This window comes from Falco cherrug, chromosome 1, assembly GCF_023634085.1.
Source record: "Falco cherrug isolate bFalChe1 chromosome 1, bFalChe1.pri, whole genome shotgun sequence".
Classification (NCBI taxonomy): domain Eukaryota; kingdom Metazoa; phylum Chordata; class Aves; order Falconiformes; family Falconidae; genus Falco; species Falco cherrug.
The window spans coordinates 4,229,804-4,257,446 of NC_073697.1; the positions used below are offsets into that span (position 1 = coordinate 4,229,804).

A 27,643-nucleotide genomic window follows, 5' to 3' on the forward strand; every position below is an offset into this window, starting at 1 on the left:
CAGGGAGCCTTGAGATTAAAGACCCAGCACACGGGAAGCGGCTGCGGGGCAGGAGCTGGCTCTGCATAGCCCAGCAAAAACCAGTCTGGCCCCCGTGGACCCTGCGGAGCTTGGGGGCGGATGGATTCCCATTAGAGGGAAGTTGAAAAGCAGCTGATGAGCACTGAGGTCTTGTAAATAAAAGCCTGGCTACTGTAATTTAGTCTCATCTTCAAAAGGACAAGCCCCCTTCAATCGCTCTGGAATAGGCTGCCCTTGGTATGCACGGCTGAGGTGCACCCCCAGCCCCAGATACACCGTACAGCAACAGTGGGAAGTTTGGCAGTCTCCTGGCAAAAAGTAAAGCAGCAGCCCCGGCATGATAAATTCACGTATTTATTCTTTCACTGCAAAGCACCGCGCCCCCCAAATACCTGTCTCTGGAAGTCATTTTAGATGAGGCTGTGAAGGTGGTCCATCTGACTGCAGCACCCGCGCTGGACTCGCGCGTGTTTGTCTGGTTGTGCAATGAAGTGGAAAATGAGCATCAAAAACTTCTCTGTGCGGAAGTGAGCGAGCTATCACAAGGGAAGGTGTTGATTCATTTCTTTGAGCTCCTTTTCCAAGACACGTTTCCTGCAGTGATTTTCGGTTAGAGTCTGCCTGTTGTTTTGCAGATGAGTTATAGCTGTCAAGAAGGGCCTGTTTAGGTGAATTGTTCACGTCTGGTGTGCTGACTGCCAGTTTACAAAAAAAGAACGAAAACTATCCTTTTAATGTTATGACAAAATAGACACACACACACACACACACACACAAAAAAAAAAAAAAAAGGCCTCAAAAGCTGCGGTTATAACAGGAGAAGGTGAAAAGAGAAATTGTCGATCACTTTCCAGCTGAGGAAATCTCTTCATTAAACCTGAGCTGAAAAATTCGTCCTGACCACATTGCTAAGATAAAAGACCCATTACCTGAATTATTTAACCAGCTGTGCAAACAGTTGCATAAGACTTTCCAGATGAAAACGTGATAAAGACCCTTTCCCCGTGGAAGGCAGCCATCAGACAAAGGAACAGGAAAAGTGGACCAGCTGCTTGAATTTAAGCTTGAGTTGTCTGACATTCGGTTGAGCAGGACAGAGAAATTTAGCAGATACCAATACTTTAATGTCCTTCCAGCCTCTGTGGTTTTGTGAGCTTGTATTTTCGGCCCAAATTCTATAAAAAAAAACAAGTAGGTAGATAAATTCCTGTCCAGAATTGGACTTTGGGCTGCAGTTTACTTTAGCTCCTTCCTAGAGCTAAATCACTCCTGGACCTATTTTCCAGAATCACTAGAATCACTGCTGGACCTATTTTCTAGAACTACTATTAATTCATTTTCATTTCCTCAGATCTAGGCACAGCAGAAGGGAAGAGAAAAAGGAAAAAGGAAAAGAGGGGAAATGAGAGAGAGAAAGAGAAAAGGAGTAGAGCAGCAAGGAAAGGGAAAAGAAGGGAAGGAAGCTGTTGGTTTTTGGGGGGTTTTTTTGGTTGTACATTTACAATTCTGCAAGACTGGAAACTATATTGAATTTTTTTTTCTCATGCTTAACAATATTCCAGATAAAAGCAAAGGAAAAATGCTACCCTTCTAAGACAATAGTCAAATTTAAATAAATAAATAAATCCTCTTGTCATAATTTCCAAGCCTACCAACATACATCAAATTGTCATTTATGACACATTTGCTTGCTTTTTGTTAAGCAAAACAAAACAATATTACCAAGACATGTAGCTATCTTATTGTTCATTATTTAAAAAAAAATAACAATCTGTTACAGTTTAATATTTTGTGTTTCCTGATACATTGTTCTGTGAATTCACAAGCAAGACGCTAAACCTTTTAAGATGTCAAATACACTGTGTGGAAATAAAGGAATATATGCATACAGTATTTCAATTAATATTTTTTAAAAGGCAGGTTATAAATGAGTAGGTATGGAGCCACTGAAATGGAAATCCACAGAAGTGCCAAAAAAAAAAAAAAAAAAAAAAGGAGAAATCATTTGTCTATCCATGCATCTGTATATTATTGTCACCTTTTTTCTTTCTTAGCAGGCTCATTCAGTCACTCTTCAGACAAATAAAAAGAAAAAATGCTTAGCAAAATGAGGAAAGCAACTCAGGAAGGAAGGGAAAAAAGTAACAAATTTCATTATGTTGAAGTTGAAAGTCTTCTTCTCTCTCAGCAACCCACATAACAGTTAAAAATGGTCAGAACTAGAGCTCCCAGTAAGTTGCCGTGCCCTGTTTAAGCTGGTGGAGGACAGGAGAGCTCCATACAGGGGAAGAAATGATAATAGAAGTCACGCTATATAAACTACGGATTTGTTTTCTTTGATCAGCAAGATAAATGTTTTGTTACTGGTTTAGCAGTGCAGTGACACCCCATCAAGGTGGCTGCTCTTTACTGTAATTTTCCAACTATGAATTCACTACGTGGGAGGGACTAAACTTGCAGTATGCTATGGGAGGCCGAAGACAAGTGCAAGAACGTATCTGCAAACCAACACTTTAATGCTAAAGCCAACAGTTCTCTACCTAAATGTGAACTTCATGGCCTCAACAAGCTGAAAGAGGCGTTTCATTGCCAGGTTAAGATAGATTTTATGTTTTAACATGATGAGTACACATCATCCTACACTTCTGAAAGCCAGCTTCAAAACTTCTGTTCTCACATGCCAAGAAGCAGCACCTTGGTATATAAGGCTTCCAACAAGCAATTTGAAACAAGTAGGGTAATGTTCCATGAATTTTTTAGCCACTCTTTAATTCGAGACGCACCGAGGAAATGCTTGATGCGTGTTGAATGAGAATATAACAGTACTTTTCATTTTACTGTCGAAATTATACACGTCTATATTATGAAATGCATTCATGCCTCATTTCTCTATTACAGTATCCCAACTAATAGTATAATCTGTAACTAGTCTTTAAAGAAATACATAATACACATTTGCACTGTATGTCTTGTTATTTGAAATGCGCTGGAACCAGCATGCCTCGCTCTTCAACCTGACATGTTTACAATAGCGCACACACAATCAAAAAAAATAACAGATTTTGTTACGGGAGCGTGCTGCCGAAGTCTGTGGAAAAAACAGTATCAGTCATAACTTCAGAATTGGTGTTAGCAGCAACCTTTACTATACACTTCATTTCTACAGCTCCCTATTTTATGTTGAAGTAAATTCTGATATAAAACATTAATAATGCTCTGCAAGTTGGGGTTGAGCTAAATGTGCTCCAAACTAAGATACAGCGCACATGAGAAACAAGTGAGAAATAAAGAAAGTGGGGCATTTCCGTCTGTCACGAGGCTTACCGAGAAGTTACCGCTGCAAAGTGAAGTGTCCTACAGACTTAGAACAGAAGAAAATGGTCTGGGAAGGAATGTAATTAAAACTAAAGGAGATGAACAATGGAAAAGAGACTTACAGCAGGTGAAGAGCAAAAGGTCAAGAATCTGGGAAGCTGATAGTCATTATCTCTGAGAAATTCTCACTGCAGAAGGGTAAAATTACCTGGCAGTGGCACATCATCCTAAAGAACAAAAAGAATTTGATCTAAGGGGAACGTCAGCTCACGGTGGCAGCAGCTGCCCCTGCTGCCGTCTTCTGCAGTTATTGACCAAATACGAAGATTGTTACATTAATGCAAATGCCAATGAGCTGGCGGGATTAATGCACATGAGGTCACAGCCAGTGAGCAAGTTTCTGGTTAGATTCTTGAAAAAAGTTTACGTGCAGCTTGCTCTTGAGGAACTGAAGAGATGGGTTGAATGACTTTGCCGTGGAGCCTGGCACAGGAGAAAGATCAGAGGGCTCCGCGGTAACCCGCGTGCCGCAGCTTGTGTTTGGATGAAAAGATCAAAGAGGCTGTGAAATGCCAAATATAGGCACTCGCCCTCTAGACTTGAGATCTCACTCCTTTTTAGGGCAATTTCAATATTAGAACACTAGGCAGATAAAAGAAATCTCTTAGTCTAAAACTGACAGTCTTGGATGAATAAGTTCACCTTGGCAGCAGAATGCAAGGATATTTGAATGTAATAGGAAAAATGGCAGAGGAATGCCCAAAGGTATGAGTGATGTTGCTATGCTGAGCATTGATAAGGCTTTGATTGTGGGCAAAAAGATAGCAAGTATAAAGTAAGTTTGGTATTCGATGTGCTGTGAACAAAATGAAGGACACACATTACAATCCATCATAAAATGGAATATGTAGTAAATTGCAGAAAGACCTACTTCCCTTCTTTCCTTTTGTTCCTGGCTATAAAAGTATGAAAAATCCTATTCTTGCCTTTCACGTCTCAGTCAGATTTTCTTCTTACACTAAGATGCCTGAACCAAGCAATCGTGGCTTTTAAGATTCTTTCAGCTTTAAAGGCATGTTTTTAAGAACATGAATGTGTAGCATCATTTTTTTGCCGATCTTTGAACTCTCCCCCACTGTAATAATATTAGCTGCTTATCTCAGGCTCATGATGTGCTTTCATGTATTTGTGAAAGAAGAGACCAGTCCAGGAACTATAGGCATGGACTCCAAAAAAAAAAAAAAAATGTGGAAGCAAGAATGCATAAAACAAGAATAGCGATGTTCAGTGCTGCATACTGCAGCGAAGCGTACTGTATGTGTAGCTTTTTCCAACTCAAGTGGTATACTCAGAACTATGATAAATAATTTCTCACAAGTATTGCAATGCAAAGGGTGAAAAGTTCTTCTTACAGGGAATCCTTACCTTCTGCGGCTATAGTAAGCATTGCTTGAAATAAAGACCAGTATTTGGCTACTGGAATCAAAGGACGCAAGTAATTCCCAACAAAATACCGTTTTCAAACATGAAGCAGAAAATAGAAAAGAGCAGTAATTGGACAATACACATTCCCCTGGGAGTTGAAAAGGGAAGTTGTGCATGAAAATAAATGACAGAACCGAGGAATGAGATGGAAGGTCGGTCATGAACAGGCTAGCAGTCACATTCATGTGCGAGGAACGCTGGTATGTTTGTTTCGGTCTCACGCATAAATGCAGCATCTCAGCTTGCCAAGTCCAGTAAGCGAAAAAGAGCCAGTTAGGGCTAGAAACACACTGGAAGAAACCCCATTATCTTGAAATGTACTTAACTTCAAAAAATAAGTTTCCTCACTTGGTTTCCCTGGCTTGCAGTATGGTTTCTGATTTTTAAACATTCTTTTCTTTTTCCTGTTGCTAAGTAAAAGTCTTATATAAACAAAGGAAATCAACTGTGTTAAAAGGATGGAAATGACTGTATGCAAAAAGCTGTCAAATCTACAGAGTAAGCAAACTGGAAAAAAACATTTCTTAACCTAATCCTTTCAGTTACAGCAATGCTGTGCAGTACTCATGCTGTTCAGAGAAAGTTAGGGCGTTGTGGGTTAAAACTGTTTGGAATTAATTCTCTCAATTTAAGAAAAAGAGTTTCTATAGCCTCACTGATATGCTTGGGGGGGTTTTTTGTTGTTGGTTTGGGTTTGGGGTTTTTGGGTTTTTTTTGTTTTGCGTTTCTTGCCAGAAGGAGCAATTTTGATGATAATTGTAAGCATGAAATGTCTGCGAGGACCTGCAGGGTCACGTTCTAGTTACTTTAAGAGACTAAAGCTTCCCTCAGCTTCCCACTACACAGTCACAGGAGAGGGGTGAAAAACTCCTGAGAGCAAACAGGTCATATGTGGGCCTGGAAGCACCGTTTGGATACTTGTTTCTCTCTGTTCCAGGTACAGGCAAGCTATACTTCGAAACAAGGAACCTCAGCTGAACACCTTGGCTGACAAATGAAGGCTGTAGTCCTGGAAGCGCTAATCTTAAAGGCAGTTACATGACCTGAACGTCACATAATGTTTTACCTCTCCATAGCGTGACCACAGTGCATGTCTGTGAGCGAGCATGGTCTCAGGTCTAGAGCCAAAGGAGTGTACCTAACAGCGCAGGGAAAGACATGGTTTAGACCTCATAGGTCTACCTCAATTACAGAAACTGTCTCTGTCTATTCATATTAAATGGCTATATAGCTGTTGGTTTAAAGAAATGTCAGTAGAGCCAGAAAAAAAAGCATCTCCTGCATGGCTTATGCCACCATTCTCAAACTATGACCCATAAGCAATTAACGAGTTATACATGTAGCTGTTCCGATTTCCAGCTACAAGCAGCTTAAGTAAATTAAATATTACCCCAGGTTCTTTTTCTTAATCATACAAGGCTTGTTAAGAACTCAGGAGCAGGAGGGCAGGTGGTCTGCATAAACACTGGATAGGAAAGGCCCAAGAGACACTCCTACTAAGATACCCTTTTTATGAAAAATTTTGAAGATTCCTACAATAACAGCAAAATCTAGTCTAATAATAGGGAGTAAGTACAGAATGCTACGGAATTTAGCACCAATAAATATGCTTCCTTTGAAATGGTGAATTAGATGTGCAGCAGGATCTGGTCACACTTCAAAGAATAATATGCAGAGCTGAAGATCCATCTGTTTGCTCTTGCTATCACCACTGAGGCTCCTGTATGTTAAGCAGTCTTTTGACTACTTCAAAGCACGTTTGAAGTCTTTGCTCTGCCTATCCCATGCACAAAAAAGCAAACGTGCCTTAACAATATGAGTAGCTGGCATTTGTGTTCATTTGACTTGTAAATGAAAACAATTTGTTCCTGCTATGTATCATTTCTGGACACTTCTTTTTTTTCTTTTTTCTTTTTTTTTTTCCTTTGGGTTTTTTTTTTCTTTTCCTTTTTTTAGCTACGATAGTGAGGGCCGTCTAACAAACGTTACATTCCCAACTGGAGTTGTCACTAACCTTCATGGGGAAATGGAAGGGGCCATTACAGTGGACATTCAGTCATCCAGCAGAGAGGAAGATGTCAGCATCACTTCCAACTTATCATCAATTGATTCTTTCTATACCATGGTTCAAGGTACTGTAAACAAAAGATTTCTCAGCAGATACTGACCTGAAAACTGTTTTCTTATGGTACAGGCAGCTCCAATCAGATGCATTAGAGGGAAACTTTAGAGGCATAGCATTTGGAGGAAGGAGCGATACCTCCATGGTTTTATACATATATAGAAAGAACTGTTCGGGGAAGAAGTTGCAATGAAAGTAGAATTAATATTTTCTAACCAAATAGCTTTTGTAAAATGCTACGGAAAGCAGTCAGAATATCTGCTTGGTATTAAAAGGGAATCTTGGACAGGAGAGCAAAACGGATTGAAAGGGAAATAGGTACAGAAATAGCATGAAGTGAGATAGTAGCTTTAAAATAGCATGTGACGTCCCAGCAGCCACATCCTTGCAGAAGTCAGTAGTCATGGTATGCTTAGGATTAGGCCAAAAATGCCTAGTAAAAGAGGAGAACACATGTTTTGTGCCAGTCCAAAGAATATAGTCTGAGGGTGGGATTTTTTTAAGTGTTTAAGCAACTTTCAAGATGGGTCCCAAAGGCATTTGTGGTCTCATGTGATACAGACATTCTTACCAGCCTCACCCTGGATGTTTATTACCATCGGGTCAATTACATGGAGTTAAGATGTTACATACACGTATTGCATGAAGGGTGTGGGACAAGGGCAGACTCTTAACCCATGTCGGTAATCCGTGTTTCTCTTCTTTGCTTTCTCAGATCAGTTAAGAAATAGCTACCAGATCGGTTACGATGGCTCACTGAGGATCCTGTACGCCAGCGGCCTGGACTCACACTACCAGACAGAGCCACACGTGCTGGCTGGCACTGCCAACCCAACAGTGGCCAAGAGGAACATGACCCTCCCAGGCGAGAACGGGCAGAACCTGGTGGAGTGGCGATTCCGGAAAGAGCAAGCCCAGGGAAAAGTCAACGTGTTTGGCCGAAAGCTTCGGGTAAGCACACGAGCATGTGTGGCACCTACTGCATTTTCATTAAGTGAAAGGAAATGTTAAATAGATTCCTATAGGTACTGCCATCCAACAACCACAGAATATTTACCATAGACAAGCTTACTGTAGAGCTGGAAGTAACTGCTTTTATTACATCATTTATTGGCTGGTTTTCTTTATTAACTGCTCTTTTCTGCGGACTCTAAACTGTTGTGGTTAGCCTGGAATTCATTGGAATGAACCAGGATAAAAGAAGAATTTTCTGCTCTCCTTTACTGGTTTTGTTTCTGGTACTGAATTCACATGCCTGATTTTGAATCTTGTTTTAAATTATTCTACCATAAGTTAGCACAGTCCTAGGATTTTCTTTCATTTTTATTTTAAATATAAATTGAACTAATACTTATTTATGGTAGAAAGGGTTTAACTGTGTGCATGTGTATAGCATATTCCTCTAACATATGTCTTTACCATTTTGTTGGCATTTCTTCTTCCTATACAGTCAGTGAAATGTAAGTAGGAAGCAAACTATGATTTATGACAGCCATTTGGTAAAGACAACATAAATTAAGCATTTAAAATTGGGTTGCCAGGAGACCATTTCAAGACCACATCAGAGGTCTGACTTACTGTTAGAACTGAATTCAGTTCTTTAAGTAAGGCCTAGACAGGATATCAAATGCAGGTAAGTAATTTCAGACCACTTAACTTCTAAGAGGTAACATGCCATTTTAAATCTTAAATTTTTTTATATCTTCCTTTGGGATGAGAAAGGAGGGAATGCTGTCACGCACCTTATATTCCTCTCTACCACTTGCTCTGCAAGGAGGATGGATTTTTTCCAGGAAGGAGGAATGATTATGCACAGCAGCTGCTGCTTAAGAACAACACGCTTGCACCTAGCTATGGCAGCTGTCTTACATGGATTAGGAAAGAAAGCTATGCTTCTGGAGCTCTTCCTTGCGGTTCTGGTTCCTAGACGTGTCATTACATAGAACAGTGGGATAACACACCTGCCAGTTCGTTTGTGAAAGAAGCCCAACAGAAAATAAAATAACCGTACCATGGGGTTTGGGTTTGGCAGTGAAACAAAGCCCCATGAGTTCAGTTCTCAAAAGCGAAGCAAAATTTTGCCATTCAGGTGCAGAGGGGGTAAAAGATGTCACTTTAACTTGGAAGTTTAACTTGCAATGTCACTTTAACTTGGAAGAGTTAACAGGGAAAAAGGAATAGCAGAGAAAAGGGAAAGATTTAACAAGAAGGATGGGAAAGTGACAGATTATACATTAGGGTAAAATAGTAATTAAACGTGTATATACAAATGGGAGAAGTAGGTGGAAAATACGGGTTACTAAGAGAAAAACGCCAAAGAAAAGTAAAATCTTGTCAGCAAGAAAAAAGGGAGGTTTCTTGAAAATTATTTACATGGGAAGATATTACAGAAATGTTGCTCGGGGGTGGGTGGGGGATGTAGGAAAGCAGAGAAAGAAAACAACAGAAAGAACAGGAATATTTGAGGGAGCTCATCATTTTCATCTACAGATATGTCAGTAACATTTGGCTGAAAAGATGACAAACGTAGACAAAAAGCAGTGACAAAATGTATTGCCAGTAAATGTACTCATATATATGACACTTTCACTGTGTTAAATATATGCGGTATATAACATTACAAAGTACACTCTTGGTTTTCTATCCTGTATTAGTTCTACCCATTACTAGTAGTCTTTATAAAGAAATTAATTAGGAATTATGTCACCCTCCTTAACAACCCTCTGTCAATCAAACTTTTGCTCAGACTTCCTTTGGAATTGTTCGGTAAGCTAGTTTTGTCCCTGGACCTGTTCATTTGGTCTGCAGGCTGGCCTTTGGCAGAGGTCCTGACAGTCCCCTACACAAAGGACCCTTACTCAGAAGGGTCCCAAAGACAGGAACTGGTATGAGCTCTGTCTCAAGGGATGCGTGCAGAGTAGACGGGTACTGTGGACAAGAGGGCTCACAGGGAGAGTTTGCTCTGCCTTCTGAAACGTGACACGCTCCAAGCTCTAAAGAGGTCCCCAGTTTTCACATTACCTCTTGAGCCTCTCTGTAAGGCACAGCAATACATCCCTACTTCTAACGGGGGAATCACAGCCAGATTTCATGCTTCTCATTGGAAATAAAACCAGGAGTCAAAGCAGAGCACGAGAGATGAACACCTGAACTACTGAAATGTAGTAGGACAGTAGGCAGGGACTGGTCAAGAAACTCAGTTTTATGTCATCGTTTCTTCATTGAAAATTTCCTGAAATACTATTCTTATCGTAATGAAACCCAGAGGTTTCACATATATTTGGCGTGTGACTGTCTTTTAGACCCAATAAAAATATTCAGGTTCTGCCGTAAAAGCATTTTGGTAGCAGAGCTGTTAAGAAACGCTTCTGTTGAAGGCAGTACTTGAGCTGACATATGTTATTCCAGCCCCGTACTGTCCAAAGAAAGAAGCTGTATCACCAAAACTTGTTGTTATTGTAATTGCTGTCTGTATTAAGAGGTTATGCAGGCATAGCCAAAAAGTCACCAAAAGCTTGCGTGTCTGAACTCAAGAACAATTGTCAGCAGAAATCTAGAAGCATGAATCTGGCTGGAGAAAGAGGCATTTCCTTCCTTTCCCCTCGTATTCTGCCCTTACACAGACCAAACAGATGTAAAGTGAGAAGGCAAGGGATGTTATTATCCTATTTAGCAGATATGGCAGCGAGACAGCCAGATTAAGTACTTTTCTGCAATTTACACCGGAAGGATGTGCTTAGCCAAGAAATTAACCACAATTGCTTGGACATCTGCCTTAACCATAAAACCACCCTTCCCTCTTTGCCAATTCAGAAAATCAGAAGTGCCCATTCTCGCTTCAGTGTCTAAGCCTGACAAATAGACAAGAAAATTAATAAAAATCGTAATTAAATGTAAAATAAGGAAGGGAAGATGGAGAGAAAAGGGGGGTGGGGGGAATCAGAGAAGCAAACAGGCAGGGAGAACGCAGAGATGAGTGCAGGCATGCGTGGGAGAGGCTGGGAAAGAAAAGCCAGAGACAAACAAGATGTAAGAGTGAATTTAGGCAAATGAGCGAATATTAGATGTTGGAAAATTTAAACAAAAACTACCTGAAAATCAGTAAGTCCAAAAAAATGACAAAAAGGAAGTGAATTGGCATACTTCATAGTACAGTTTAACCTACTTCGAGAATCAGTCTTGTAGCATTAATTTCTCAAAACATATTTAAATCACATTTGATGGCTCACTAAATAAAGTAGCTATTCTGCATCTGCTAGACTTTGTGTTCCTTACTTAGAAGACTTACGTGAGAACATTGGTTTGTTCCTGAATTGACAGTACAGATTGTTCTCAAGCCAGCGTTAAAAAGAGAAAGGTATTGTAGACAGACAGACAGGTAAAAGCAAAACTGAGCATTTGTAGGATTTTTTTTTCATATTTGCCTATGGCCCACCACCAGCACTTTAAAACCTTTTATGCCAGTAACAAAGACTCTAATTTATATGATCTTTTAGAAGCTTACCTCAGGGTGTAAGTACCAACATCCATGATGCGTGATTTTTGAACATGCAGCCTTGAAAAATGCAGAAATCCTCCAGTCATTTCTTTGGTCAGGATATCTGTTTTCTTGTTCTTTTCTGAATGTTATTTAGCCGTCTTTCTTCACCTCTTTGTAATGTATGCATCAAGTGCTTGAAAAGGAATAATAAAAAAAAAATCTTAGCTCACATAGCCTAATGTCCATTTGTCCCCTACTTCCCATATGTTAGCAAAATATGGTGTTGAAAAATCTTAGTTATCGGTGTTTCATCCCCACCTGGAATAACTTTTAAAAGACGCGGCAGATCCAGAAATGGTTTACAGATGAACAAAAAAAATCCTAGGGGTCTGTTTGGGAACACTAAAAAAAAAACCAGTTCAATGCAGAGGGGGAACAGAGAAATGCAAAGATACCAACGTGGGAAAAGAAAAACAGACATTTTCCTTTCATAAATATAAAAATGAGGGCCGAGTCAATGAAAGTGAAAGTTAGCGTATTTAGAACACTAAAAGGGGAGAGGGGTGGAAATTTCAACAGAAAAGTATTACATGGAAATCACTATCCACCAGCGTAGTTTACATATATAAATAACACAGTTTTTAACATAAAGGTATGTAGGCTAAGGCCTTGATTCCAAATCAGAATATAAACTTAAAAGCATTTGTAACTGTTTTTCAGTGGTTCAGTAGTCTTCCAGTCATTTATAGCTTTAAGTGGTCAGTTAATTAGGCGAAAGACATAATCCTCTACTAAGGATTTCAGCCTCATCAATACGTTGCAGCAGCGGTATAGTGAGTTAAACTTCCATTTGATCCAGAAGGGGAAAGCCTGTGTTCTAAAACTGTTTAAGCTTAATTTGAAGATTTAACATGCTTTTGTATTTACCATTTTGAAAAATACTTGCTGTGGAAGATTAGGATTCAGTTCTTTCTCGGCGTGATTGTTATGAATTGGACAAGCGGTTACCGGGAATACGTTTTGACAATAATTTGCTAGATATACTTTGGACTGCCTACAAAAGAAGTAGTTTGTTCACTGAAATGGCCCCATTTATTACAGAAGTTTTCAGTGCTCATCATCTTTCACTAATTTTCTTAACAGTTGACTAAGCGTTAAGAAAGAATACACTGCAACAAATTCTGGGCTATCTCTTCATATAATGAGACCTTCTAAAGTAGATGCTAATATAGTGCCTTACATTTACATCAAAAAGTTGCTAAAATAATTTACACGCACAGCAAATCAATCACTGTAAATGGTATTTAAAGAATAGCTAGCTTTTGGGAAATAATAGGTGGCTAAGGTTTGAACAGCATGATTTATTGTGTCATTTTGTTTGCTTTAAAAAGGTTAATGGCAGAAACCTCCTTTCAGTTGACTTTGATCGAACCACAAAGACAGAAAAGATCTACGATGACCACCGTAAATTCCTGCTGCGGATTGCCTACGACACGTCAGGGCACCCCACCCTGTGGCTACCGAGCAGCAAGCTGATGGCTGTCAATGTTACCTATTCATCCACAGGTCAAATAGGCAGCATACAGCGAGGGACCACTAGTGAAAAAATAGAGTACGATGGACAGGGAAGGATAGTGTCTAGAGTGTTTGCTGATGGGAAAACTTGGAGTTACACATATTTGGAAAAGGTAAAGAACACTCGGGTTTTAAAAAATGCTTGGAACGTGCTGAAGTTCTGCAGCATCTGACTGCTGCGTACAAAGCAAAAAGAGGTAGTAGAAGCACCTTTCAGTTCTTCTAAGTATCAGCATGTGATTCCTAGGGGAATGTTTTACACAATAGATACGTAATCACGCTGTAGCTAATTGCTAGGAATTGATGTGGTTTTAAATTATTTAGGCCACCAGCTAACAAGAAGCATCAGTATTTACCTTTTATCTTAACACTTAAATTAAGGTACAGGGAATAGATCGCTGCAGTATAATTCAGTTGAAAATAATTTGTTTGTAGTCTTCACTGTTGGTTTTTTTTTTCACTACCAAGAAAAGCTCTTGTTTCTAAATAGAGCTGTCAATTTGTACTTGCTATATGTTGTAGCAGCAAAATAAATGATAGTCAAAAGATTAGGAATCTTCATTATATGTAACGATTGCTGAATGATAGCTCTCCCTCTAGAAATACTTGTGAAAATCCCCCTTGTGAGATCTCATGCCTGCTATGCAAAAAGAGAATCCATTTCTTTCTGGGGTTTAAATATATTTCTGTCGAAGCTGTTGCTCAGCAAATACCGTTTACTAGTCACCGCAGACATAAGTCAATCAAGACCTATGATACATAATAGCCATGCATCAGAAAAATGTCAGTATAATTCCCAGTAGCTCCTTTTGATATAAATAAACAATTCGTTTGCCTATGTCTTAAAAGCTTACAGAACAAGAACACGGTATTCAGGGATCTCAGGCTATTCAAATTCTTCAACATCATCTCTAATTGTAGGGAAGAAATTGTATCTCCCATATGTTGTTCTCCTCGTGAGTTAATGGCTCTAAGACAGTTTTACTTCTTCCCATATTAAACATGACTTATCTGAATCCATTGACAATCTGCTGTTTAGCTGTGAATGCTTGATAAAAGAGTGATACAGTCATAACAAGTAGCAAATTATGAATGTGGAACTACTAATTACAAAAGCCCTTACAATTAAGCATCCAAGTAAATTAGGCAGGGAGATGTTAACAACATGTAAGGTCAAGGATAACTCAATTAAAGAAGAGATAATTTTCTCAAGCGGGAATGTCACATTTTTGTGAAGAAATAGTATCGGTATATGGGGGTGGGGGGGGAGGGGGGTACTCCACCATTTGTCACATGGTAAAAATCTGTTCTTAATTTTCAGTCAATGGTTCTTCTGCTTCATAGCCAACGGCAGTATATCTTCGAATATGATTTGTTGGATCGGCTTTCTGCTGTCACCATGCCCAGTGTTGCTCGTCATACCATGCAGACTATCCGCTCCATTGGTTATTACCGGAATATATACAACCCCCCAGAAAGCAATGCTTCTGTCATAATGGACTACAATGAAGAAGGGCAGCTCCTCCAAACTGCCTTCCTGGGGACAAGCCGAAGAGTTTTATTCAAGTACAGACGGCAGACCAAGCTCTCAGAAATTTTATATGATAGTACAAGAGTTAGTTTTACTTACGATGAGACAGCAGGAGTCCTGAAAACAGTAAACCTCCAAAGCGATGGTTTTATCTGCACCATTAGATACAGGCAAATTGGCCCACTGATTGACAGACAGATTTTCCGTTTTAGCGAAGACGGAATGGTAAATGCCCGATTTGACTACAGCTATGACAATAGCTTCAGAGTGACTAGCATGCAAGGTGTCATCAATGAAACCCCACTGCCTATTGATCTCTACCAGTTTGATGATATCTCTGGCAAAGTTGAACAATTTGGAAAATTTGGAGTTATATATTATGATATTAACCAGATCATTTCAACAGCTGTAATGACCTACACAAAACACTTTGATGCACATGGCCGCATCAAGGAGATTCAGTATGAGATATTTCGGTCATTAATGTATTGGATTACAATTCAGTATGATAACATGGGACGAGTGACAAAAAGAGAAATTAAGATAGGCCCGTTTGCCAACACCACGAAATACGCTTATGAATATGATGTAGACGGTCAGCTCCAGACAGTTTATCTGAATGAAAAAATAATGTGGCGATACAACTATGACCTGAACGGCAACCTCCACTTGCTCAACCCCAGTAGCAGCGCCCGTCTGACACCACTTCGCTATGACCTGAGAGACAGAATAACTCGACTAGGTGATGTTCAGTACCGATTAGATGAAGATGGATTTCTGCGTCAGAGGGGTACTGAAATCTTTGAATACAGTTCAAAGGGCCTTCTTACACGAGTTTATAGCAAAGGCAGTGGGTGGACAGTGATTTACCGTTACGATGGACTTGGACGACGAGTTTCCAGTAAAACTAGCCTTGGACAGCATCTCCAGTTTTTTTATGCAGACCTTACTTACCCAACCAGGATAACTCACGTGTATAACCACTCAAGTTCTGAAATCACATCTCTTTACTATGATCTGCAAGGACACCTTTTTGCCATGGAAATTAGCAGTGGAGATGAGTTCTACATTGCATCAGACAATACAGGGACACCACTGGCTGTTTTCAGTAGCAATGGTCTCATGCTTAAACAAATCCAGTACACTGCTTATGGAGAGATCTATTTTGACTCTAACCTTGACTTCCAGCTGGTAATCGGATTCCACGGAGGCTTGTATGACCCACTGACCAAGCTAGTCCACTTTGGAGAAAGAGATTATGACATACTGGCAGGCCGGTGGACAACACCCGATATTGAAATCTGGAAGAGAATTGGGAAGGATCCAGCTCCTTTTAATTTGTACATGTTTAGAAATAACAACCCAGCCAGTAAAATACATGATGTGAAGGATTATATCACAGGTAAAAGGTTACTTAATTTCAAGTCTGTCTCCCACTTGCTCAGAATCTTACCTGTCTGTGTTCTCATAGTCTGGAATCTGACTGGGTTACAGGCTGAGGATTCTGCCTGGGGAAGGTCAGTAAAGAAATTCTCAGGGAAGGTATATGTTAAGAAAAGTAGTCGGCGCTTAGAAACAGATCAACAAAGTGATTTTAGCTTGGAGGTGCTGGACTAAAGACATCCAATTTTGACTGCAATTCACAGTTCTGGTGAAATTGCTAAATATGTCCTATTTGGAAAAGTTCTTTATGAGGAAACATTAAGCAGTTAACAACGAGAATAATTACAGCAAACTTGCCTATCAGGAATAGTGAAATAGCACATGGGAGATCTTGAAAATATCTCATCTAGCTTTAGATAGTGATTTAGGTACTTGTATAATAATTTAAGGTCCACAGGCCATTATGAGCTTTCAAGTTTAGGTAACTAAACCTAAACCCTTGTGCCCTACTTTTTCCTTATGGTGCTTTAATATTAGACTGTTGCCCCAAAAAGATAAATCGGAGCATCTCAGTACACAGAGGGGCTGGGTTTTCCAAAGTACGGTTTGGAGTCCCAGCGGAATACATCTCTTCCTCTCCCATTAACGGAACTGTAACGCAGTGTGCCTCAGCTAGAGAGAGCTCAGTGCTTTGGGAGAGGAAAGAGGAACCCTAGGTTGCCTTCCAGTACTGTTATGCGTTAGCCAGTGCTCTTGCAGTGAAAAAAAAAAGTAAGACTCCTTGAGCAAGTGTAAGAGTAAGAACCCCTCAAGTCCGTTCACGAGAATCTCCTTACATGTGGATTAAAGTCAGGCTTCTTCACGGCTCTGGGCTACTGAGCAGTAAAAAGTGCATATTGATGGACCAAAAAGACCACAAACAAGAAGAAAAGAGACTGTAAGGTAGCAAGGGCACGAGGGGTCTTTCTGTGACCCGTTAATGAACACAGCAGAAAATATCCACTGGAAGTTGGTTGGTATTTGCCAAGGTAGGTTTTTGCAAGGCTACTAATGTAAATTGGCTAAGAAAGAGAAGTCCAGTAAGCTCCAGGGCCAGCACAAATTAACGAGCACACAGCCAGGAGCGGTATAGAAAAAGGAGCGTGCGTTTTTCTTTTGGCAACAAAGAGCTGCTAATGCGCCACTCCCTGTATATCTGAGTTCCTAGGGAAGCTATATGCTTTTTGTGGGTCTAGAGTTAGTGATGTGTAGTGTTTTCCATTATTCTACATACAAAAAAATCTGATTGCACATTGCCAGAAGTTTCTGAAAAATGCAGGGCTCAGATCCATTTGAATGTTCCTATTTTAATAGATGTAAATAATCTGAAGTATTTTACACAGAGAGTGCCAGACTACAGAAGGGGCTCAGCCCCACTCACAAGTTGTGATATTACGACTCTGAAAAGTATCCTGGGAATCAACTGGGTTTGCATTAATTTAACAAACAGCAGCTATTAACGGGGTTGCTAACGGACTGCCTGGGACCAAGGATAACAACAGACCTTTGAGTCTGTCCTCTTTTAGCAGCAGGTGCTGTAGGGGATGCACTTGCAATCAGATTCTTTGTGGCATTGAAAATTATGCACTTAAGTTTAAAAATTGCCCTCAAAATACAGTTTTAGTTCTTTACTTAACATCTTTGAGGTATGAAATACATAGACACACACTGTTTATATGAGGTTATCATTACAATTAGTAAGTTGGCTGACTGACAGTTTTAGCTGCAGAGCCTTCATGAGGCGTATCCGGAAAGGTTAGAAATTATTTTAAGGTAAATATTTTTTATCCTTTAACGGAAAATTTGGTTTCTTGGTCCACGTTTTGGGGGTTTTCTTAAATGAAAACTACTAGACTTGGTAAGGAGTAGTCTACTAACTTCTGCTAAGCTTAGTATTTGTGAAAGCTAGGGTAAAAAAAAACAAAAAACAAGGCAGAGCACCCATTCTTGCCCAACAATTCTTGACTAATTGATTGTTGGCATCCCTAATTTATTTATTTTTAACAGAACATTAAATGTATCATAAATAATGTTACCTAACGCCAGTTTAGTATTCATGTCTGCTTACTGATGCAACTGTAATACATTTCATTAGCTTTTAATTTCATCGGTCCAACTTCATCTTGAAGAGGGGGAGATTTCCCTTGAATCAGCATAAAATGTCTACCAAATCATTTAAAAGGTAATTGAGCGTACAGGCATTATTTCAGTGGTAGTCTGGAGACATTACAATAACACATATGTAACAAAAGGATAGGATGTGCTCTGCTGTACTTTTTCTTTTTTTGCTTTGTTTTAAAGTATGAAGGTGTGACATAAAGCGTGTCCAGCCTGACCATGAAATCCCAGTTAGTTTAGGCTATATTAGAAGGAAGTCTCACTTTAATTGTGCTCCTGCAGTTGTTCTGGAAGTCACTGAGGCCTTCAGGATTGCTGAAACCTTCAGTGCCTTTCAAACGAGCATAGTGGAACAGAAGTTGTCTTTTAAGTTTAGACCTTCAGGTTTTCTGTATAGGGTTTCTGTTCTAGCTGTAGCACAACACTATAATCCACACATATCAAAATGAAAACTGTTGAATAACTTTCATGTTACAGAAGGCAATCAACTGTGCCAAAAGCTATTCCATGTAAAAATGGCAATATATGCAAAATCTAGAACAATTCTCAATTTTTTCTCTTTTTTTTAAAAAATTATTCTCTTTCAGATGTTAACAGCTGGCTGGTGACATTCGGCTTCCATCTGCACAATGCCATTCCTGGTTTCCCTGTTCCAAAATTTGATTTAACAGAACCTTCTTACGAACTTGTGAAGAGCCAGCAATGGGAGGACATACCAGTAAGAAACAAAACTAAACATACAAATGGAACAAGACAGAATGTTCCTTTCTATTCATATCGTATTAGGCATGGATAATCCGGACAGGGTTACTTGCTAAATTAAATCTGAACAGTGCTTTTTAAGCCTCTAATTTTTATCTTCTTTCAAAAGCATTGAAGAAATTACAGATGGTGTTTTTCCTTAGATATTTGCTAAGTTAGGTACCATTTTAAACAAGCTTTTGTTTGCTTTCAGCAATAAAAATACAGAAAGACAATAATCAATAAAAAGAGGTTTAGGACCCTTGAAAGATGTCTTAAGTTTTGTAGCAGAAACTACAGAGATTAGATTTGTACTAATACTCTGCCTGAAGGCAAAAACTGAACACTGCAGTAAAAAATAGACTGTGAAATAAACAGAGGAACAGGTGATATAAATTATGCATACTGGGCACCACTACAATTTTATTTCTCTTTAATATTAACCATGTTTTATATGTAAAGATGAAATATTGAAAATGAAATTACCTGAGGTAAAACCCATTACATTACATAAAGCCAAAACTCCAGGTGCTTATGAAGTTCTTTGGGAGGAAAAAAAATGAAATTCAGTCCTGAAAACCTGCTACGTTTTTAAATTATGAAAGAAATAAATGTGGAAGTTAAAATTCCAGATCTGCTATTTAAGAAAATTATAACTTACTCAAAGGTCAAAGACCTATGCCCTCAAAAATCCTACAGTTCTCAGTTAAGAAGGAAGTGTTAAGAGACAGTAAAACAGGTAATCCCATTCTAAGCAGTCAAAACCAGATCTCTTTTTACAAGAATCGTGATAGAGAGCTTTACAAGATAAAAGAGGATATGATCTTGAAGAATCTTACAACTTAATTTAGACAAAAAGGTGGTCCAGCAGAAGGAAGCATATGGAAGTTGATTTTGCATGCATGAAGTGACCCACTGTATAAATTTTTTTAATAGCCAGGGATTAAGTAATGGGGAAAGACCTTAGAGCACAGCATGAGAATAGTGTCTGCTGTGAGCAGGAGAAGCAGTGAAGGAGGAGCACTGCAAGTACTCCAGGCAAGGTGGTTGTATCAGGAGATGAGAGACCTGTCATCAGGCACGGCTGGGAAGAACTGTCAGAGGTTATTTAGATCTCAAAGACTAAAAAACGCAATTATCCACAAACACCAGCAAAGGTGCACCAGGAAGAGAACCAGTCTGGTCAAAGAGATGAGAGCAGACAGCTAGTTGTCAAAAATCTTCAGGAAAGAGCTCATCAACGTGAGGAGTGCCAGGGGCATGTGACATGACAGCGAGAAAGAGAGAAGTGGGAGGAAAACAAGGATTCAAAATTCTCAGGTAGGAAAAAGCTGTGACCATGATATTGACTGTTGAACAAGCAAATGCAACCAGGAGGCAGAAGTAAACACACAGACCACTTAGTATCTTGAAACATTCTGGAGTGAGCGAGCTTTACCGAGCTCTACCGAGCTCTGAGGATACATGTTAAAAATAAACAAACTTTGTCATTATGAACTTGCTGTAGCATCTCACTGCTCTCATTGATGAGCGTGCTGTCTAGAATATATTTTGTGCTCAATAGCTTTCATGCAGGATTTACAACAGCTGAAATCCATACTTGTTAGCAAGTGCAGACAGGAATCTGCCACATTCAAAAAGAGATGAGAGTCCAAGTCAATTCATAATTCCCTCAGGAACTGTCCCCTCCAGAAAGCTGCCCTCATGGCAGAGCAGAGAAGCCTTTGCGAACCTTCTGCCAGGCTTTGATTAGCAGCAAGGCTGAATTAAGTTTGGAGGGGTCTGTTAATGACTCCTGCTTGGTCTCCCACCCAGAAATTTGGGAAAACTAAACAGGCTTTTGCCTCATTTGTCAGCAATAAATCAAATGGTATTTTAGTGAAGGGAGAAAGGGTCAATTGGAGGATAAACCGGATCATCTACAGAAACTAAGTATTCCTTCTCAAAAGCGCAGCCAAAGCTATTTAAATCTTTCTCTCATTTCCCGCTGAGACCACTGCTAGGGCAGCTGTCTGCTCCCCACCTCCGTCCATACTAGCTCATTCACATCTTGTAGCTGTTAAGTCAGGGTTAGACAGGTAAGATGTGCCTGCTCTGCACAGTTGTCTCATCCCAACCACATCTGGCCCCCGTAATGTGAGGTGCCCCACTGTCTAGCTGTGCGAGCTAACCATTCCTGCTAGCCATTCTGGCTCTCCTAGCTGGTCTGGCTAACCACAGCGGTTAGGCTGGCAGTTCCCATTCCCCAGCTTCCCTCTCTCCTTACCAAAAGTGCATCTGGCATATAGCTCTTAATAGTCAAACTTCAACAGATTCTCCTATTCTGCACCTCACAATTGCAACTCTTATTTCCTCCCGTTCACAGCACCCACCTTTTCAACAAGCACACCCCAGATACAGCGAAACGCAGAATACCAAGCGAGCGTGTTTTATACTTGCCCGTTGGTTCTTTTCCTTCATTGTCCCTCTTTGCTAGTTGTCAACAAAGCACTCTGTGTATTCAGGATTGCACCCACCTGAAGTTCTGGGGGGCGAAGCTGCTCATCTCTCTTAGGCAGCATGCTGATACTTGGAGTGAAATGGAAGCTCACGCAACTGAATTGGCTGCAGCCTTTTCACATATCCCCTTTTATCAGTTTCTGCAAGTATTTGCAAGAAAGGGCATCAGTCCCCAGTATTCCACCTTACTGCTCTGTACCATTTGCTTCTTTCTCCTTTACTGTAAAGACTATCATTACAGTTTGATTCCCCTCTTTCTTTTAGCAGCTCGAGGGGTTATGAGAGCCTCCCTGCAGTTTGGTCTCATACTGCAGCTACCTGAGAGACTCCCATCTCCTGACTCAGTGTAAAGAACGGCTTGTTTCTGTTCTAAAGTGCAGCTTTGCAACCTGCAAAAATCTCAATGTTGATGGACTTCTGGTAGACAGGAATCATAGTTGAACAAGCTCAGAGGGTGAGAGGACACCGTAGTACGATAGCTCTTACCCATACTAAGTATTAGTATTGCAAAGGTCTGTGCCGTGCAGCCCAGCAAGCAGCCTGTGAATTTAAACTTTAGTTTTGTGCAGGTTCTTGGGGAACCAAAGAGTAAAAACACTGAACACTAGCAAACAAAATAGTCTTGTAACTCAGCAGAACAAGCAGCGTGTAGATTTAATTAACTCCTTGGCACTGTCAGTTGTGGCATATCCTGTTGTCGTCCACAGGCAGCGCATCAAGCAAGCCAGGCTCTTTGGCATCTAGAGGGCTACAGATGGCTGGTAAAACTTGTGTCTGTTCTTGTTTACAGCCAATTTCTGGAGTGCAACAACAAGTGGCAAGACAAGCAAAGGCTTTTCTTTCCCTGGGAAAGATGGCAGAAGTGCAGGTCAGCAGACGGAAATCCAGTGGAGAGAAGTCATGGCTGTGGTTTGCTACGGTGAAGTCTCTGATTGGGAAGGGGGTGATGCTCGCTGTCAATCAAGGTAGAGTGCAAACTAACGTGCTCAACATTGCAAACGAGGACTGCATAAAAGTGGCAGCTGTTCTGAACAACGCCTACTACCTAGAAAACTTGCATTTCACTGTTGAGGGAAAGGACACGCACTATTTTATCAAGACCACCTCCCCCGAGAGTGACCTTGGGACGCTGAGGCTGACAAGTGGGCGGAAGGCCCTGGAGAACGGCATCAACGTCACTGTTTCCCAGTCTACCACTGTGGTAAACGGCAGGACTCGTAGGTTTGCCGATGTTGAAATGCAATACGGTGCTTTAGCACTTCACGTCCGCTATGGCATGACACTTGATGAGGAAAAGGCCCGAATACTGGAGCAAGCCAGGCAAAGAGCTCTTTCCAGTGCCTGGGCCAGAGAACAACAGAGAGTAAGAGATGGAGAGGAAGGCGCCAGGTTGTGGACAGAAGGAGAAAAGAGGCAGTTGCTAAGTGCTGGAAAGGTACAAGGATACGATGGGTACTATGTACTCTCTGTGGAGCAATATCCAGAATTAGCAGACAGCGCTAACAACATACAGTTCCTCAGACAAAGTGAGATAGGAAAGAGGTAACACACTGGCTTAGCTCAGGCTGCCAAAGAGACTGTGTACCAGTGTCTTCTAAAAAGGAGACCAAACTGTTTTGCTGCATTACTACTTGAGCCTAAGCTTACATCTTTGCTCAGATTTTTTCTGTGGCACAATCTGAACAGACTCTGTAACGAAAAGAGCGCCTTCCAGAAGAATGATACTGCTTATGACAAAACTTTTTTTTTTTTTTCTCAATGACCTTAAAGGTGATCTGCTTTAAAGAATATGTTTACATATGCATATCGCTGCACTCAAGTTGGACTGAAAAGTATTAAAAAGAAGAAAAAAAGAAAAAAAGGCCTACAGATTTTGCAACAGGCTGGCTGTTCCTTTGAGGCACTGTATTTAATTAAGATACAGACCCATACAGTGTTTCCAAATAAATATTACTGAATTGTTGACCTTTGCTTACGAGAAGTAGTCTCTCTCTTTCTCTTTCTCTTTTTCTCTCTTTCTCACTGCATAGGATGTGGTATATATCTGTTAATTTTAAAACGTGGGGCAAAAATTACTGTTTATAGAGAACCCAACTGCTTTAAACTGTGCTGCTTTCTAAAAGGACATTGGCACAAGTGACTTATGCTACCATGGGAATTTAATAATGGATTTTACAATGCTAACATGGTTTGCCTTGGGGGGAAAATGGCAAGTAGAATCCTTGTTGCAGATAAGCAAAGGAAACCCTGATTTTTTTGTAAATTATGTGAGACAAGTTGTTTATGGATTTTTATATGAATTACAATTTACTGTACATCAAATATTAGTCTCAGAGGAGTTAATTTATGTAAAGTGTTTAAAAAAGTTTATACTTAAAAATAAAACGATAAAAACATGTGCTGTGTGTGATTTTTTTAAAGAAAAAGGAATTGCACCTTTTATGTTATAGCTGTACAGTATAAAGGATTATATTGTAGAGATATAACAGTGATGACTAATGTCCAAAAGTGTTAATATTTTTGTATTAGGTTTAAAGCTGTGCATCTATCACTCTGCTGATAGGATGGGACACTCCAAAGTGGCTGGCTGAATCAGACCACAGCTCCCTCCCCTCCCCTCCCGTTCCTCTCCTGTCACCCAGGCCAGTGCCACTTCATCAGTCATTGTTAGAAGGCACAGTAACCAAATAAGTCTTGTTTATTATGATGGAAGACTTTAATAGGTTGGGTTTTCCTTGTCTTTTTCCAGCCCTAACGTAATAAATGGACATTTATTCATACCAACTGGGGTTTCTGTTGGTTTTTTAGAAGCTTTGTTTCACAATGGAGAGAATAGTGTCTCAGGTGCTTGGCAAATTGTATGTAGAAGAAGAAGAAGAAATGATGTAGTTCATCCAGTTATGTCAACTTTGTCTTATGTATAATACAGCTCTTTTAGATGTTAATAACTCCAGATAGAAGAAGTGTACCTCTGACCTGATGCTACAGAATTGCTCTTTAGGCAGGCAGGCTGTTCGGTAGGTTCATCTCCTGGCCTTCGGCTGGCAGATCAAATCCCATTACTGTGAACACTGAGCCTGGGGATGGAGAGGAAGGTCCAATTCTAGTGCCTAGTCTGCATCTCCACACCACTGCATAGATTTGGCATGCTCGGCTCCAAGGCCCAGTTCACGTGCTGCAGGACAGAACTGAAGCTTGCAGCTGGTTCCTCGTAGGAAGCCTGTGGTGGCATCTATGGCATCTGTTCTACATCTTGGCTGAAACCATTCTTAGAGCTTTACTCTCATGAGCACTAAATTCAGCCACAAAAATAAATATTTTTAAGATGAGACAAAATTGGGGTTTTTTTGATGTTCATTGAAATATACACAGTATTTCTATCCATGTATTATAATGACAAAACATAGTAAGTGAACGTGTCTTAACTATGAATGGTTCAAGTGGATGTAATAAAAATAGTTTTCTAACTGCTTTGTATTCCGAGAGTCTATGGTATTACATACTCTAAATTGCACATTAGGATTGTTTGATAAACAGATTTGAATTTCTCCCAGCCAAGTTGCTACCGAATCTACAGTATCAGTGCTATTACTGTATGTGTGTATTTGGTAGAGCATACAGAACTAATTACACATATAATGAATGCTAGTCATCTATTAGAATGAAAGCACAGATTAGTTGTTAGTACTTTTACCCTTGAAGTCTTGAGGGCCCTAAATTTAGAGAGGACGATATGTCAGACCCCAGAGGCGTGTCATTGATCTACGTATTCTTTTTAAAGATGTAAAATGCTAGGTGTTCGCAGTTCTGTTGGGTGGCTCTTCCACAGCACTGTATTTAGCATGCTGTAAGTGCTCTCTGTTGAAATAGGCTCATATTCTAAATTATGTCAAATGTTTCTGTTCTGTTTGAATATGAAAAGCTTGTATAACATGTCAACAATGAAATATATCTTCTACTTGACGCGTACCAGTTCCTTCTCCTTTGTTCTGGCACCAATAAACAACAAATTATAGTATCTGTTGGTGATCATTTTAGATAAAGTCAAATCAAGCCAATTAGTGGCCTTGTTAGTAGGTATAATGAGCCTATTTCTTGCTAAAAAAGACTTTTGATCTGGACATGCTCCTGCAGGAAATAGCGACCTTGGGGAATATATAAACAAAAGATCTTTTTAAAGAAAAAATATGCATAATTAAAAGAAGCATATTACAGAAAAAGAAAGGAGATTCTAAGTATTTTAGGCAATGCCAGTCAAAATGCTATCCTGATATTTTGAGATGTATATTTCGTCTGATTTGTATTGTTCTTTTAATTTGCCTTCTTAACTTTATATGTGTCCTGAATTTTCCACAAATTGATAACTATAGATTGCATCTGGGCTTTCCAATAAAAGCCGACCCAATGTGTGTGTGTGTGTGTGTGTTTATATTTGTTTTTTAAATCTGTATGTCACATATTGCATCTGTGCTATTGCTTTTCTCGTTGTATCAGAAAAAGCCAACTGATCCATTTGCACCGGTATCGATTCATTTGCTTCACAGTTGGCAGTATCTTTTTGACTCTGTCCAATGGCCTTGTCTGCTAACTCAGCAAAGTGAATTAGTCCACGGGATCTCTCAGGTGGCCTGCTTTAGAGAAAACGTTAAATACACCTCACAAAGCCAAATCTTTTATAGATAAGGGAAACCTAAAGAACCAAAAAAAAAAAAAAAAAAAAAAAATCACTTGGAACCGTTCTCTCTCATGTCCTCCTGAGTAAAAATACAACAAAAACTATCTGATTATAAATAAATAGGTTGGCACTAGTGGTTACAAACATACACAGAAGAGATCCTTCAATCTGCATTTAGAACCACTCTGCAGAAACTGCTGACTTCAGCACTGCTATATGTCAAGAGACCGCTTTGATTTTAGTTGGAACAGGCAGACTTCACCACACATACTTTGTAGTGACAACCTCCAGTTGATAACATGTTGATCCAGCACGAATCAGGTCACTTTGCTTAGCTAACTGTGGCCTAATTTTGTTATTTAAAAAAAAAAAAAAAAAAGTAAGAGAGCTTTATATGTTCACACTCAGGAGGTGAGAGATTTGCATTTGACAAGGGGGAAAAAAATGCCAGTTACCACTGCCACTCTTCAGAGGCACTTTTAAAGTGATGGCTGAAAGACTGTAAACCAAAAAAAGACTGCATAAAATAACAGTTTAAAACGATTGTCTACAAGAGAATAGGCTGCAGTCGCAGAGTCTGAGATGACAAAATGTTCAAATTCTGTTTTCAGAAGAAAAAAGAAAAACCTTCTAAAAGCGTTAATACCTTAGTTGACTGCTAACTCCAGAATGGCAAGCTACAGCTATACATATGGCCAGCTTGAGAACCTTTAAGAAAAAGAGGAAGAAGCTAGCGTGTAATTCTTTGGGGATGTGAAATGCAAAGCAAAGACACTTACTGGAAACAGCTTCTAAGCAGCTTATTAGAAGCTGCTTATTTGACACCTATTAGAAGCTGCCAGGGTTAAAAATAAGCCAAAGCAGAGAGCATCACACAGCATAAACTGAACAGCACAGGCACAGGGAAATCACCCCGAACTGCAAAGCCACATCCAAATCAACCAGACTGATCAGCTTCTCATCTACAGCCAATTAGTGCTAAGGATTAAACATGCAATGCTTATAAAATTAAATTGATCTTTGACTGCACGCACAAGTTGCTGGGGCTCAATGATCCAAAAAAAAAGCCAAAATGAAAACCAGTTAATTGATGGGTAGGTGCCAGTTTTTTTCCCCCCCTGGGAAAAAAAGGAGCACATGGTATATAGCGACCACGCTGACAGACAGCGCTTAAGACTCATTTTTTTTTCCTCTGAAGTTTCTAGCTTTGTGGCAGAGTGACCATAAGAGGCAAATTCAGCTGTGTGAATGCCTAGGCTGCACCTATAATAAAGGTCAAAACACTAATAATAGGCAAAGCCCCACTCGTCCCCCCAGGCCCACCTTCCCACAGGAGCAGCATAAACAAGGATGCCAGCGCTTGCTTAAGTGCACCACCACAACCTGAAAAAACCTGCAGCTGTGTGTTCATTCACCCCAGACACCTGAGTATTCATTGCAAATCACTGAAAATGCCTTGGGCCTTTCAGGGTGAAAAGATGGTGGAAAGGTTTGTTTCTCATGCCACCTCCTAATCGCAAGACAGAATATGGCTCTTGCAGTTGGCACTGTAAGGGGGACAGAGGAACAAGGACATGCTGCGTGAAGCTCAGGCACGGTCTGCCCTGCTTCAAGTAACCAGATGTGCTGGGGGTGGTGGAGAGGGAGAAGGAAAGGGAG

The 27,643-nt window shown here is 40.0% G+C and overlaps 1 protein-coding gene and 1 long non-coding RNA gene across 10 annotated transcripts in view; one reads left to right on the forward strand and one right to left on the reverse strand.

The window, feature by feature from the left end:
• TENM3 (teneurin transmembrane protein 3) overlaps positions 1–23,705 on the forward strand; it is a 323,373-nt gene extending 299,668 nt beyond the window's left edge. For all 9 annotated transcript variants that reach the window (XM_055714055.1, XM_027814146.2, XM_055714069.1 and 6 more), the window contains 6 exons: positions 6,778–6,953; positions 7,659–7,894; positions 12,815–13,111; positions 14,320–15,931; positions 18,657–18,787; positions 22,100–23,705. In XM_055714055.1, coding sequence (XP_055570030.1) covers positions 6,778–6,953; positions 7,659–7,894; positions 12,815–13,111; positions 14,320–15,931; positions 18,657–18,787; positions 22,100–22,855 — 3,208 coding nt within the window. In that variant the 3' untranslated portion in view covers positions 22,856–23,705. The remainder of the gene's footprint in view (positions 1–6,777; positions 6,954–7,658; positions 7,895–12,814; positions 13,112–14,319; positions 15,932–18,656; positions 18,788–22,099) is intronic.
• Positions 459–26,798, reverse strand: LOC114017578 (uncharacterized). Its single transcript, XR_003562717.2, has 4 exons — positions 26,631–26,798; positions 15,706–15,830; positions 11,448–11,616; positions 459–716 (listed from the first exon to the last, which is right to left on the reverse strand). It is a non-coding gene; the product is annotated as an uncharacterized LOC114017578 (long non-coding RNA).
• Positions 26,799–27,643: the final 845 nt, after the last annotated feature.